This window comes from Procambarus clarkii, chromosome 14 (genome assembly GCF_040958095.1).
Source record: "Procambarus clarkii isolate CNS0578487 chromosome 14, FALCON_Pclarkii_2.0, whole genome shotgun sequence".
In the NCBI taxonomy this organism is placed as follows: domain Eukaryota; kingdom Metazoa; phylum Arthropoda; class Malacostraca; order Decapoda; family Cambaridae; genus Procambarus; species Procambarus clarkii.
The window spans coordinates 50,338,576-50,354,772 of NC_091163.1; the positions used below are offsets into that span (position 1 = coordinate 50,338,576).

Sequence of the window (16,197 nt, forward strand, 5' to 3'; positions counted from 1 at the left end):
GCTGCGGCACTTATAGACAATATAGACAAAAATACAAGTCACAGCTTCGTATCATCCTTTGCAGATGACACAAAAATCAGTATGAAAATTACCTCGGCTGAGGACATTGAAAAACTTCAAGCTGATATTAATAAAGTTTTCGACTGGGCATCAGAAAATAACATGATGTTTAACAGTGATAAATTCCAGGTACTCAGGTACGGTAAAAATGAGGACCTTAAACATAATACTGAGTACAAAACACAATCAAATGTACCCATAGTAGGAAAACAGCATGTAAAGGATTTGGGAATAATAATGTCTGACGACCTAACGTTTAAGGAGCATAACCAAGCAAATATTGCGACAGCCAGAAAAATGATAGGATGGATTACGAGAACTTTCAAATCCAGGGATCCCATCACAATGGTTGTACTCTTCAAGGCACTTGTGTTGTCCCGTCTTGAGTACTGCTCAGTACTCACTTCCCCCTTCAAAGCAGGAGAGATTGCTGAAATAGAGGGAATACAGAGAACATATACGGCACGCATAGACGCAATAAAGCACCTAAATTATTGGGATCGTCTCAAAGCCCTCCAAATGTACTCACTAGAAAGAAGACGAGAGAGATATCAAATAATATACACCTGGAAGATACTGGAGGGCCAAGTACCAAATCTACACAGTAAAATAACAACATACTGGAGTGAACGACATGGAAGAAAATGTAGAATAGAACCAATGAAGAGCAGAGGTGCCATAGGCACAATCAGAGAACACTGTATAAACATCAGAGGTCCGCGGTTGTTCAACGTCCTCCCAGCAAGCATAAGAAATATTGCCGGAACAACCGTGGACATTTTCAAGAGGAAACTAGATTTATTCCTCCAAGGAGTGCCGGACCAACCGGGCTGTGGTGGGTATGTGGGCCTGCGGGCCGCTCCAAGCAACAGCCTGGTGGACCAAACTCTCACAAGTCGAGCCTGGCCTCGGGCCGGGCTTGGGGAGTAGAAGAACTCCCAGAACCCCATCAACCAGGTATCAACCAGGAGGAGCTGAGGAAGAAAGCGAAGCCTTCTTACCCGCCGGGGAAGAGGAAGGAGAGGAGCCAGGCTTACGCTTCTGACTTAAAGAGATCGGTGTCCCAGCAACTACGTACCGGGCAACGGATTCCAGTGTCTCAACAGGAGAAGCCGAACAAGAGCACACACGACGGCCGTTAGGAGAGCGATGGACATCCGCCCGCACCGACAGGCGGTGGGGAGAGCCAATAGATGGAGGAAGAGGATGGGAAGGAGGATCGGAGGGGGACGAGGAAGAAGACACAGAAGACACGACAGACCGGGTAGAAGGAAGGGGAACCCCAGACAGAGGACCAGGAGGAGGATCCTTCGGGAGAGAACCCAAAGGAACAGAGGAGGGGGCAGTGGGCGCATCAGGGTCCAAGGCCCGGAAACGGTTGTGAGTCTGAGGAAGGCGGGAAGGACGAGGAGAGGAAGAGCGCAACACGCGAGCATAAGAGATATTAGCATAAGGCGGGAGCCGGCGAACCTGGCGCCTCGCCTCAGGAAAAGATAAACGCTCCCGGTGCTTCAGGTTGAGGACGGCTGCCTCAAGCTTGTAATGGACACACGCACGGGAGAAGGTAGGATGGGCCTCACCGCAGTTGAGGCAACGAGCCTGGGGAGAAGTGCACTCCGACTTAGAGTGACCTTCGCCACCACACAAAGGACAGAGAGAGACAGTCCCGGAGCAGCGGAGGGCACCATGCCCAAACCTCCAGCACTTGTTGCAGAGCCGAGGAGAAGGAATGTACTCCTGGACAGAGCACCTGGCACCAGCAAGAATGACAGAGGGTGGAAGGGTCCTACCATCAAAGGTAATCTTCACAACCCGGAGGGGTTGACGGCGACTACCACGAGGGGGACGAGTAAACGTGTCCACCTGGAGAATAGAATGGCCCTGGGCAGCGAGGATATGGCGAATATCGTCGTGGCAGTCGCGCAGGTCCCGAACACCGGTTGCAACATGGGGCGGGAGCAAAATAGTGCCAACACTGGCATTCAACTGAGCGTTCTTCGAGACCCGAACGGGGGTCTCGCCAAGGCAGGATAAGGCAGCCAAGCGGGAAGCAGCATCCTGAGAAGGAGCAGCAACGACACGTGTACCGAGACGAGTGGGGTTGAAAGTAATGGAGGCATCCACGGAATCAATGAGATGTCGATGAAGGGAGAAATCGTCAGGAGGCGCAGAATCAAGAGGGAGGAGATCAAAATATTTGGCCCACGAAGCGGGACCAAACAAGGCTTGATAGGTAGCAGAACTGGAAGGAATCGAGCGAGGGCGGCCGTGACGAGGACGGCGGTGAGAACCCCCAGAGAGAGAGGGGTTAAAAGGCGCAGTAGTTACAACTAGAGAAGGAGCCGCGCCAGGGGACGAGGTAGTCACCACTGGGGGCTTGGGGCTCGACCCAACCACAGAGGAGGGAGGGGAGCCAGGGGAAGGAGTCAGAGAGGCCAAAGGAGGAGCAAGGTCGGGGCCCAATGCAGCGGAGGCTACAGAGCCCGGTCTTCCAATACGGACCGACTCGGGGGCTTGGTCGCCCACCCCACGAGCCTGAGAAGGTAAGCCAGAAGCAGCCGAAACAGGGGTTATCATCTTGACGAAATGAAGAATTCACTCACGAATGTGCCCCCACACCCACCATGGAGCCACAATTAGAGGCAGGACACCCAACAAGAAGCTATCGCCGATCTTGTCGGGGCCTCCTAGGGGTGCGTCGTGAGTATACGCCCCACAAACGCCACCTTAAGAAACCGACAGTCCGTCGAGATCGGGTTCAGTGACGAAGTGGGGATTGACAATAAAAGGTTCCCCTCGCTCTCGACGTCGGGTACTGCAGTTCTACGGGTGCATGAGTATGCCTCCTCAAGCACCCGGGCGTCAAAATAGAAGAAGTCCATGGAAGAACCAGAAAGAGCAAAAGGTCGGCAGGAAACGGCAAGCAGATAGGAGAAGAGGGGGGAGAAAAACGAAACAGAAGGAAAAGGAAAAGATGCCCAGCAAAATTGGAGAGGACGGCAGCAGGAGCACAAGGCTAGAAAAGGACAGAGGACTGTCCCAAGGAGCATCACACTCCGGCAGCCGCCCACTAAGCCCCCACACGGCGACAACGAGCTGAGTGGGGAGGGGGTTTATTTGGGTAAATTTATCTTCGTAGTACTTAGTTTTGGCTCGTCTAATTATCTTAGACAGCAATAATGAGTAATTCTTTGAGAATTCTTTGGAGACAATTCCTAACCTATACTTCTTCTCAAGGTCATGTTTTTTATTAATAGATTTAAGTATTCCCTTTGTAAGCCAGGGATTGTTAAGCCTTTTGGTTGTGACTTGTTTTGTAAGCATAGGACAGTGGGTATTATAAAGGCTAAGAGTTTTTTGAAGAAAAGATTGCACTGCTAGGTTGATGTCCACTATGTTACCTAACTCGGACTCCCAGTTGACATTATCAGCAGCAGTTATAAAATTGTCTATAGCAGTTTCATTGTGTAGTCTAAAACGTATCACTCTTGACTCAAGAGGTGGTTTGCTAATGTTAGTTAAGAGAAATGTGGGGTAATGATCTGTAGTGCTATCGGTGATTATACCTGAAGTAAGCGGAGAGGTTATGTTTGTCCAGATGTGATCGAGCGTCGTGGCAGTGCTATCAGTGATTCTAGTAGGTCTAGTGATTAAGGGTATGAGGAAGCAGGAATTCATACAGTTGAGGAAGCTAACAGCAGTGGGGTGTTCAGGCTCGCAGAGGTCAATATTAAAGTCCCCTGCGATAATTAGGTGGTTTTTGTTCAGTCTGTTATCAAGTATTAGATTTCTAAGGTTTGAGTTGAATTCGGACACATCAGTGTTAGGAATTCTATAAACTGCACCCACAGTCAGGACAGACTCGGCACCCTTGACTCTGAAGCTGGCGAAGCACAGTCAGGACAGACTCGGCACCCTTGACTCTGAAGCTGGCGAAGATATACTCCCCATAGCAGTCTCTGGTTCTAATTTCTTTTAAGCATGTTAGTTCTTGGTGGTAGTAAAGAGCAGTGCCACCACCTCTCTGAAGTTGACGACAGTTGTGAATTGCTGAGTAGTTAGGCATGTTAAAGAGCTGAGTAGTATCCTCTTTCAACCATGTTTCAGTAAGTTTCAAAGGCCTAGTTTCAAAGGAAGTAGCTAAAAGGTACTCATCAATGCTTACCAGTATCATAAGAAAGGCAAAACTTGCATATTATGTGAATAGATTCAATGAAGCAAAAGGCAACATGAAAAACACTTGGAAAACTATCTCTAGTATCCTAGGAACTAAACAACACTCACATAACCAAATAAAACTCTACAAGGATGGGGATATACCGTCAACTGATTTAGAAATGGCAAATGAATTTAATAGTTTCTTTTCATCGGTTGGTGCTAATCTTGCCAGTAAAATCCCACAGACTCAGACACATATTAACACATATCTCTCAGGCAGCTATCCAAACTCTCTTCTCCTTTCACCAATCAGCCCGGCAGATGTTGTGTCCATCATACACTCTCTAAAAACCAAGGCAGGGAACACCAGTGAAATTCCGTCCATTGTGTACAAGAGAGCCTCCCATGCCCTTGCCCCACCCATAGCACTACTGTTCAACAAATCTATAGAGTGTCACACCTTCCCTGATATCCTCAAAAAAGCAAGAGTAACGCCAGTCCATAAAGGAGGCAATCCGGCGGACATAAACAATTATAGACCAATATCAAATCTACCCATTCTATCAAAAATATTTGAAAAAATTATTTACAAACAGCTCTATTCCTACCTCGTAAAATTCGACATACTCAGCCCCTGCCAGTTTGGCTTCCGGTCCCAAAAGAGTACCAATGATGCAATCATTAGTCTCCTTGACATTATCTACTCAGCCCTTGACAAAAATGAGTTTCCGATTGGACTCTTCATTGACCTAAGAAAAGCCTTTGATACTGTTAATCACAACTACCTCTTATTTAAACTCCAGCATTATGGAATCCGAGGCCTTGCCCTTGACTACATCCGATCCTATCTTAGTGACAGACACCAATATGTAACCATCAATGATACAACTTCTTCCACTCTACCAATTACCGTTGGAGTGCCACAGGGCAGCATCTTAGGACCTCTTCTATTTCTTATATATATAAACGATCTGCCTAATGTCTCTAATATTCTCAAACCTATATTGTTTGCTGACGATACTACCCTTATCTACTCAAACCTCAACCCACATACACTAAATAATGTTGTGAATAATGAATTAAAAAAAGTCCACTTATGGATGTCAACGAACAAACTAACATTAAACATCGAAAAGACTTACTACATCTTATTTGGAAGCAAATCATCAAATGCAATTCAGCTACAGATAGACAACATTAACATCAGTAATAAAAATGATGGCAAGTTTCTTGGCCTATTCCTAGACAAGAGACTCAACTTCAGCACCCACATTCAACACATAACTAAGAAAGTTTCTAAGACAGTTGGTATACTCTCCAAAATCAGATATTATGTTCCTAACTCTGCTCTCCTCTCACTATATTATGCACTAATCTACCCCTATCTTAATTATGGTATCTGTGCATGGGGGTCTACCACTGCAAACCACCTTAAGCCCATCATCACACAGCAAAAATCTGCTATCAGAATAATAACTAACTCTGCTTTCAGACAACACTCAGCTCCCTTGTTTAAATCTCTAAACTTGCTAAATATTAACTCCCTCCACACATTCTCTTGTGTCAACTATATTTACAAAACCCTGTTCTTAAATGCAAACCATGCTCTGAAACTCTCCCTGGACAGATGTAATAGGACCCATTATCACCACACCAGAAATAAATATCTCTTTGATATCCCCAGGGTCAAACTTAATCTGTGTAAACACTCTATGCAAATTAAGGGACCTAGTCTATGGAACTCACTCCCTAGTGAATTGAAAAACTGTAAAACTTTTGCCTTATTTAAAAGCAAAACCAAAAAGTACCTAACTTCATCTATTTAGTTTCCTACACTGAGCTTTAAATTTGCTCTGTACCTAGTGGTACCCAATCTCCTAATTTTTATGTAATATCAAACAACCTTATCATTGTGTTCATTGCTGTCTTCTTTTATGTGCTAGCCATATGCTGTATTGTGACTACCAATTTTTGTCAACTACCATTCAAGCTGTCATTGCAATCAATCTTATATTGTTTCTGCTGTATTGTGCCTACCAATTTGTTGTCAACTACCATTTTAAGCTGTCATTGCAATCAATCATAGCTACCTATGTGCTTTAATATACTGTACCTATAATTTTCTCTCATCTTTTTTTTTTTTCATTCCATGTAATCTGTTATCATTTTTTTGTCTATAAATTTTGCAAGTATTTACCTCCTTAAAATTTTCTTAGATTAAGGACCTGCCCGAAACGCTGCGCGTGCTAGTGGCTTTACAAGACTGTAATTACCATAATTGTATCCTCACATTCCTTATGTACATTCTTGTATATGCATAAATAAATAAAAATAAATAAATAAAGTATAATAAAAGAGAATTTGTTGTCAATAGCTTCAATCAAGGCACTAACACCATCGAAGTGTTTACCTAGGGATCTAACGTTCAAATTGATTACAGAGACATTGTGATTATGAGTTAATACATTGTTTACATCATGTGCTGCAAAATATCTGCAATTTAGATCATTAAAGTGATAATTGTCATAGATAGTGGATAAGAGGTTAAGTTCAGGGTCTATGTTCTTCAGGTTCAGAGTTCTGTGGTCAACACCACAGTAGTGATGGTACAGTGAACTAGAGTGGCAGCACAACACCACAGTAGTGATGGTGATGGTACAGTGAACTAGAGTGGCAGCACAACACCACAGTAGTGATGGTGATGGTACAGTGAACTAGAGTGGCAGCACAACACCACAGTAGTGGTGGTACAGTGAACTAGAGTGGCAGCACAACACCACAGTAGTGATGGTGGTGGTACAGTGAACGAGAGTGGCAGCACAACACCACAGTAGTGATGGTACAGTGAACTAGAGTGGCAGCACAACACCACAGTAGTGATGGTGATGGTACAGTGAACTATAGTGGCAGCACAACACCACACTAGTGATGGTACAGTGAACTATAGTGGCAGCACAACACCACAGTAGTGATGGTGATGGTACAGTGAACGAGAGTGGCAGCACAACACCACAGTACTGATGGTACAGTGAACTAGAGTGGCAGCACAACACCACAGTAGTGATGGTGATGGTACAGTGAACTAGAGTGGCAGCACAACACCACAGTAGTGATGGTGATGGTACAGTGAACTAGACTGCCAGCACAACACCACAGTAGTGATGGTGGTGGTACAGTGAACTAGAGTGGCAGCACAACACCTCAGTAGTGATGGTACAGTGAACTAGAGTGGCAGCACAACACCACAGTAGTAATGGTGACGGTACAGTGAACTATAGTGGCAGCACAACAGTACAGTAGTGATGGTGGTACAGTGAACTATAGTGGCAGCACAACACCACAGTAGTGTTGGTGGTGGTACAGTGAACTATAGTGGCAGCACAACACCACAGTAGTGATGGTGGCGGTACAGTGAACTAGAGTGGCAGCACAACACCACAGTAGTGATGGTGATGGTACAGTGAACTAGAATGGCAGCACAACACCACAGTAGTGATAGTACAGTGAACTAGAGTGGCAGCACAACACCACAGTAGTGGTGGTAAAGTGAACTAGAGTGGCAGCACAACACCACAGTAGTGATGGTACAGTGAACTAGATTGGCAGCACAACACTACAGTAGTGATGGTGATGGTACAGTGAACTAGAGTGGCAGCACAACACCACAGTAGTGGTGGTACAGTGAACTAGAGTGGCAGCACAACACCACAGTAGTGATGGTGGTGGTACAGTGAACGAGAGTGGCAGCACAACACCACAGTAGTGATGGTACAGTGAACTAGAGTGGCAGCACAACACCACAGTAGTGATGGTGATGGTACAGTGAACTATAGTGGCAGCACAACACCACACTAGTGATGGTACAGTGAACTAGAGTGGCAGCACAACACCACAGTAGTGATGGTGATGGTTTAGTGAACTATAGTGGCAGCACAACACCACACTAGTGATGGTACAGTGAACTATAGTGGCAGCACAACACCACAGTAGTGATGGTGATGGTACAGTGAACGAGAGTGGCAGCACAACACCACAGTACTGATGGTACAGTGAACTATAGTGGCAGCACAACACCACAGTAGTGATGGTGATGGTACAGTGAACTAGAGTGGCAGCACAACACCACAGTAGTGATGGTACAGTGAACTAGACTGGCAGCACAACACCACAGTAGTGATGGTGGTGGTACAGTGAACTAGAGTGGCAGCACAACACCTCAGTAGTGATGGTACAGTGAACTAGAGTGGCAGCACAATACCACAGTAGTAATGGTGATGGTACAGTGAACTATAGTGGCAGCACAACACCACAGTAGTGATGGTGGTACAGTGAACTATAGTGGCAGCACAACACCACAGTAGTGATGGTGGTGGTACAGTGAACTATAGTGGCAGCACAACACCACAGTAGTGATGGTGGTGGTACAGTGAACTAGAGTGGCAGCACAACACCACAGTAGTGATGGTGATGGTACAGTGAACTAGAATGGCAGCACAACACCACAGTAGTGATAGTAAAGTGAACTAGAGTGGCAGCACAACACCACAGTAGTGATGGTGGTGGTACAGTGAACTAGAGTGGCAGCACAACACCACAGTAGTGATGGTACAGTGAACTAGAGTGGCAGCACAACACCACAGTAGTGATGGTACAGTGAACTAGAGTGGCAGCACAACACCACAGTAGTGATGGTGATGGTACAGTGAACTAGAGTGGCAGCACAACACCACAGTAGTGGTGGTACAGTGAACTAGAGTGGCAGCACAACACCACAGTAGTGATGGTGGTGGTACAGTGAACGAGAGTGGCAGCACAACACCACAGTAGTGATGGTACAGTGAACTAGAGTGGCAGCACAACACCATAGTAGTGATGGTGATGGTACAGTGAACTATAGTGGCAGCACAACACCACACTAGTGATGGTACAGTGAACTATAGTGGCAGCACAACACCACAGTAGTGATTTTGATGGTACAGTGAACGAGAGTGGCAGCACAACACCACAGTAGTGATGGTACAGTGAACTAGAGTGGCAGCACAACACCACAGTAGTGATGGTGATGGTACAGTGAACGAGAGTGGCAGCACAACACCACAGTAGTGATGGTACAGTGAACTAGAGTGGCAGCACAACACCACAGTAGTGATGGTGATGGTACAGTGAACTATAGTGGCAGCACAACACCACAGTAGTGATGGGGGTGGTACAGTGAACTAGAGTGGCAGCACAACACCACAGTAGTGATGGTACAGTGAACTAGAGTGGCAGCACAACACCACAATAATGATGGTACAGTGAACTAGAGTGGCAGCACAACACCACAATAATGATGGTACAGTGAACTAGAGTGGCAGCACAACACCACAATAATGATGGTACAGTGAACTAGAGTGGCAGCACAACACCACAGTAGTGATGGTGATGGTACAGTGAACTAGAGTGGCAGCACAACACCACAGTAGTGATGGTGATGGTACAGTGAACGAGAGTGGCAGCACAACACCACAGTAGTGATGGTACAGTGAACTAGAGTGGCAGCACAACACCACAGTAGTGATGGTGATGGTACAGTGAACTATAGTGGCAGCACAACACCACAGTAGTGATGGGGTTGGTACAGTGAACTAGAGTGGCAGCACAACACCACAGTAGTGATGGTACAGTGAACTAGAGTGGCAGCACAACACCACAATATTGATGGTACAGTGAACTAGAGTGGCAGCACAACACCACAGTAGTGATGGTGATGGTACAGTGAACTAGAGTGGCAGCACAACACCACAGTAGTGATGATGGTGGTACAGTGAACTAGAGTGGCAGCACAACACCACAGTAGTGATGGTGATGGTACAGTGAACTAGAGTGGCAGCACAACACCACAGTAGTGATGGTGATGGTACAGTGAACTAGAGTGGCAGCACAACACCACAGTAGTGATGGTGGTGGTACAGTGAACTAGAGTGGCAGCACAACACCACAGTAGTGATGGTACAGTGAACTAGAGGGGTCCATAGAATTACCCAAGTCGGCCCAAATCAGGCCAAAACTACCCAAATCGTCCTAGCATTACGTAAGTAATGAAGAAATATGGTATATTTACTTACTATAATGTTGGTGCTACACGTAGAACATGATCAAACCTATTTTTACTCTGAAATAATCTAATTTCATAACGAAATGAGACGTAAATATGTGAGAGGTGACGCCATAGGAAGTCGACGGTCCAAGCGACAATTGTGTGGAGCGACTTATCCAAGATATATGGTCGCCTGGAGAGTGTTTGCTGCCATAACAGCCTCCTGTACACAGTGATCCAGTCGTCGTATTTCATGGCTCAAATTGTCGCAAATTTAATTGGTAATATTAACAAGTAGAATGTGTATTTATAATAATATTTTTCATAAACAGCCACAAAATATTTAATATTTATTAAAAAAAAGTGTCTGGAAGTTAAATCAATTCCACATGACAATAAATTTGTTATATAGATACTAGCGTTATTCGTTGGTATGCGTTCGCTATTTAAACTACTCCAGTCCTTTTCGTTCATAGAACACCGAACCCTACACGCTCTCTGATATATTGCTTAATTAACAAATATTCACAAATAAAGATTTGTATATGTTATCAGAAAGGCAGATATAAAATAGTTTGTGTTAATGCATCACAGAGATTATACCTTATTAGAGAGGAAAAATATTCATATTTTAAACAAGGCTTCTTGGCCGACGCTCACCCTTTCGATGGGAACTATGACCTTTTGAAAATCAATGTTAATTGAATCTATATATTGTAAAAAACGAAGTTTTTTATGTCATCAGAAAGACATATAAGCTGCATGTTAATACTTTGGTATAAATATAACTGAAGTGAAAGTGAAGATATATGCCTTTTTATAGTTACTTGATGGCTCGCTCAGGGAGTGTGAAGGCCTGCACACAAGCCAATCAATTTTATAATTAATGTACATATATGCAAAGTAACGTCAAAGGTTTTTATTTCAGAATAAAGACAGATGTAGACGATAATGTAAATACATTTCAAGGAAAACATATCTTAAATGAAAGCAAAGATATGGTCAAATAAATAGGCAATACCACACCATCGCCAGTGTCCGGACACATGAATATTCGCATTAGGTAGGTGAAAGGAAATGTACCCAACCATTTCCATTTACGCGACCAGTTTCCGTTCTTATGTTCTTACTTACATTTATTGAAATTTATCATCATCATCATTTACAGAAATAAATTAACATAAAAATGTAGTAATTTTAATACACAAAACAGAAGTAGATATGTATGTAAATTATGACGCAGGATAGGATCACTATTGCAGAACTATTCGCATACTTTGCGTCATTATATACAGTACTGGAATTTAAAAAAAAATCGCGGAATTCAGAGATAACACCATCATTGGTGTCCAAGAAAAGTGTAAGTACTTCATTTATAATGATGTGCTGCCCGAAATCTTAGCGAAGTATCTAAAATTTGCTTACTGTAAGTAATTCATGCAAATGATTGTAAAGCCGTCGCCCAGTTGGGTGGGTGTGGAGCACATGACTGTTAAGCTGCCGCCCAGTTGGTTGGGTGTGGAGCACATGACTGTAAAGCTGCCGCCCAGTTGGGTGGGTGTGGAGCACATGACTTAAGCTGCCGCCCAGTTGGTTGGGTGTGGAGCACATGACTAAAGCTGCCGCCCAGTTGGGTGGGTGTGGAGCACATGACTTAAGCTGCCGCCCAGTTGGGTGGGTGTGGAGCACATGACTGTAAAGCTGCCGCCCATTTGGGTGGGTGTGGAGCACATGACTGTTAAGCTGCCGCCCAGTTGGGTGGGTGTGGAGCACATGACTGTTAAGCTGCCGCCCAGTTGGGTGGGTGTGGAGCACATGACTGTAAAGCTGCCGCCCAGTTGGGTGGGTGTAGAGCAAGACTAGTAATTGGACGACTCACCATAGATGTAAAGTGCCTAGTATAGTGACTTGTGAGCCTCTTGTTGAATCACTTGTGATACAAAGATTATTGATGTGTGTATTTGTGTGGGTGATTGAATATGTATGTGAATGTATATGTATGTATATGTATATATGGAATTGACGATCACGAAACAATAATCATTTGTATGCGGAAAAATCCATATTTAATTTCTCTGGATTTACAGCATATGTATATATATGTACATGTATGTATGATTATGTGTACATGTATATATAACATTAATAAGAGGAAATGAAGATGAAGAAATTATAAAAAGAATGGCAATAGTGGATAGTAGTAACACACTTAAGAATTATTCAGTAATAAATACAAACTCGTCCTTCACCTATGATAAAGGAAAGTCAACTTGGAAGGATTCAATTTACATGAGATTAAGATTAGGATACAAATATATCTGGCAATACGGAGTTGATGTCAGTGAAAAAGATAAGGAGTGTAAATTATGTAGTATGCCGCACGCCCACACCTTAGAACATTATGTATTAGAGTGTCAACTTATTGATAACTATAGAAATAAGGAAATAAGTAATGTACCACATCAAATTGTTTGTATGTGTGATAATGGTATGATAGACAGTATACTTAGGAGCTACAAAAATTTTGCCCCAAGAGTGTAACAATTGTATGCTGTACTTACTATATTAACCTGCAATGTTAAATGGGATTCTTGTAATGTTAATTGTCTATTTGTACTTACTGAATTTGTGCGCCCCTTGAGGGACTTGAAGTAGAGGGGGTAGAAATAGCCTAAGTTACTCTATCCCTTTGAGATGTATATTTTTCTTGTCTCAATAAACATACTTGAACTTGAACTGTAAATATTTGTGGCTTCCTGACCATAAAGTTACCGCCGCAGTCGAGGGTAAGAGACCGGATGTACCCAGTTTTCTGACCAGGGGGAGAAAGATACTGGCAGTATGGGGCGTTAAAGTTTATTGAAGATTAAATTCTGCAGAACATGTAAATGTGTAAAGTTCAAATATAAAGTAAGTAATTATATAAAGTTTATATTAAACACGGTTTATATTATAGGCTTATAACAAAGTTGATATTATTAAACTTAATATTGAACATGTAAATATATAGAGTTTCAAAATATATAATTTAAGGACTATATAACGTTTATATTAAAATATATAAAGTAAATATATAAAGTAAGAATTAACAGTAACAATTCCAAGGACTAGATTTAACTTAAAAGGTACACCCGTAGTAAGTATGAGACCTTAGCCTATAGTGACATGGAAACTAATTCTGCAGAAACCTAAAGGTTAACTGGTACTAGAATTAAGGCCGAGTGCAAATGTGTAGTAATTATATAACACTAGGATATAACAGGCAGGACACAAAGAATAACTAATAAGTGAGAGACCACATAACACGTAATGTACCCGGCCAAGAGGCCGTAAAAGACCTAATGGATAAGGAGAAGGGGGTGTGACTACAAGTAGGGCTTACTAGCACCTAGACTGGGCAAAGTATTAGCTGCGGACAGCGGGACACTTGGGGACCGGCGCTGCACCCCCCTTCCCACATGCAGTGGGGAGACAATCGGGACAACTGTGCAAAGCATGACGGGGGTACAAAAGCAGCCGCTTGCAAAGGGGGGGAGGGTGGGGTTTTGCGAAGGCAGCGGCGAGGGCAGGCGGAGTGAGGCAGAGCCCCAGTGTGCGCCCGTATTTATACAGGCCCCAAACTGCCCGCGCAACGCGCTGCGCAATTGTTTCTCTCTCCCCCGCCAGAAAAATCCCCGCTTGCGATCAAGCAGTGACCATTTTCTGACCAGGGGGAGAAAGATACTGGCAGTATGGGGCGTTAAAGTTTATTGAAGATTAAATTCTGCAGAACATGTAAATGTGTAAAGTTCAAATATAAAGTAAGTAATTATATAAAGTTTATATTAAACACGGTTTATATTATAGGCTTATAACAAAGTTGATATTATTAAACTTAATATTGAACATGTAAATATATAGAGTTTCAAAATATATAATTTAAGGACTATATAACGTTTATATTAAAATATATAAAGTAAATATATAAAGTAAGAATTAACAGTAACAATTCCAAGGACTAGATTTAACTTAAAAGGTACACCCGTAGTAAGTATGAGACCTTAGCCTATAGTGACATGGAAACTAATTCTGCAGAAACCTAAAGGTTAACTGGTACTAGAATTAAGGCCGAGTGCAAATGTGTAGTAATTATATAACACTAGGATATAACAGGCAGGACACAAAGAATAACTAATAAGTGAGAGACCACATAACACGTAATGTACCCGGCCAAGAGGCCGTAAAAGACCTAATGGATAAGGAGAAGGGGGTGTGACTACAAGTAGGGCTTACTAGCACCTAGACTGGGCAAAGTATTAGCTGCGGACAGCGGGACACTTGGGGACCGGCGCTGCACCCCCACCGCAGGCCAGCGGCCGGACCCCCCCCCCGAAGGGCGAGTGCCAGCTGGCCGCGTGAGGCACTCAATGTAGCAGAGCAACAACGTCCCGTCTGACGTAGGATGTGAGCACTACTCTTCCGCCTGCCGATTGCCATTATTTCTGATGTGGCGAGCCCGTCCCGAGACAGCTGGGTGCGGAGCGTAGTCATCTGAAGTCAAGCCTAGCGCCGAGAGGGCAGCGCGTAGGATCCTGGAGAAATCTCGCCTGGTGACAGGAGCGCTTGTAGGATCCGAAGAGTGTTGATTCCTGACCATGTAAGCGATACCTGGTCCAGTCGGAGCGTCGATTTTTTGTCGCGTAGCTCACCTCCCCCGGGCTGAAAGATATAAGGCAGTAAGGGTGGGCAGAAGCGGCGTGCAGTGTTATCATGACAGGCAAGAGCACAGACGAGAGGGAAACCCTAGCTGAATCAATACGGAGACGAAAAACGGGGGAGGGAGCCCGGCAGCAGGAATTAAGAGAAACCTTAATTAACAATCCTGGATGAATAAAGAGCATCCGAATAATTATACTGTAGCAATGAAGGGGGGGCTAACAAATCTAAGAATCTTCCAGCAAACGGAAGGGGGAAGTACCTTTGCTAAGAGCAAAGGTGGGAGAAAACCGGTAGAACAGCAAGGAGGCACAAAGCAACTATAACAGGGTAAGACGAAACACTATAAATCTTGAATATAAACAATACATATACCAAGAAAGGGTATAACAACTAAGCAACATATACATAAACAATAAAATGGAATAAGAACCAATTCTTAAAGCCAAATCTATAACATGCTTGTGTCCTAATCGGATGTAGAATGTGAGCGGGGAACATTACCCTTGGTCTCTATCCCATCTCTGCCTCCAGACGGGTGATTGGCTGGATAGAAGCCAAGGAGTCTGCCTTGAGTGGCCGCTGAGTGTAGTCTTGTGTTGTCAATGAGCGTCTGCGAGCCGCAGCTAGTACGCCGTGAACTTCGGCAACATCTTTAGAACAGGAGCAAAGTGAAATCGACGGCAGGGAGCTGCCATTCAGTAACTGTAATAAGGATAATAATAAGAATACAATGTCGTAAATAATCGTACAATGAAGAATACAATGTAATATCGTAAATAACAGATGACGGCAAGTGCCGCAGAATGGAAGAAATTAAGAAAGCAACACCAAACCATAATAACAATTTATATTTTAATAAAATGATACTGGAATGACAGTAACGGTACGGAGTAATATTAATACTGCCATATAGCCCAGCAAATAAAGAGAAGATAATAGTATTAACGTAGGCCCTGGGCGGCTGCATCCCGGCACCGCTGCGTGCGTTGATGGTGATCAGAGGAATATCCGGCTCGCGTTCTCTTCCTCGCCGCAGTAGGGTGTGAAGGGGGGGGGGGTTCCGGCTTGTCGTGGCTGCGAATAAAGGGAACAGAACAAACCGGCATTGAGCGCCAAGCGGGCAGAGCGCAGTGGAAGGAATAGCGGTTGGAGGTAAGGGGCCCCTAACCTAATGATAGATGAGGTAAAATTAAATAGAATAC

At 44.0% G+C, this 16,197-nt stretch overlaps 1 protein-coding gene across 2 annotated transcripts in view; it reads right to left on the reverse strand.

The window, feature by feature from the left end:
- Window positions 1–13,137: 13,137 nt before the first annotated feature.
- The window catches only part of LOC138364644 (tripartite motif-containing protein 3-like), a 220,383-nt gene continuing 217,323 nt past the window's right edge, over window positions 13,138–16,197 (reverse strand). The window contains exons 7-8 of one of the 2 annotated variants that reach the window (XM_069324615.1): window positions 15,497–15,697; window positions 13,138–14,995 (exon numbers count right to left, since the gene is read on the reverse strand). In XM_069324615.1, coding sequence (XP_069180716.1) covers window positions 15,506–15,697 — 192 coding nt within the window. In that variant the 3' untranslated portion in view covers window positions 13,138–14,995; window positions 15,497–15,505. Of the gene's footprint in view, window positions 15,698–16,197 lie in introns of both variants that reach the window. The other variant, XM_069324614.1, reaches the window with a different exon arrangement.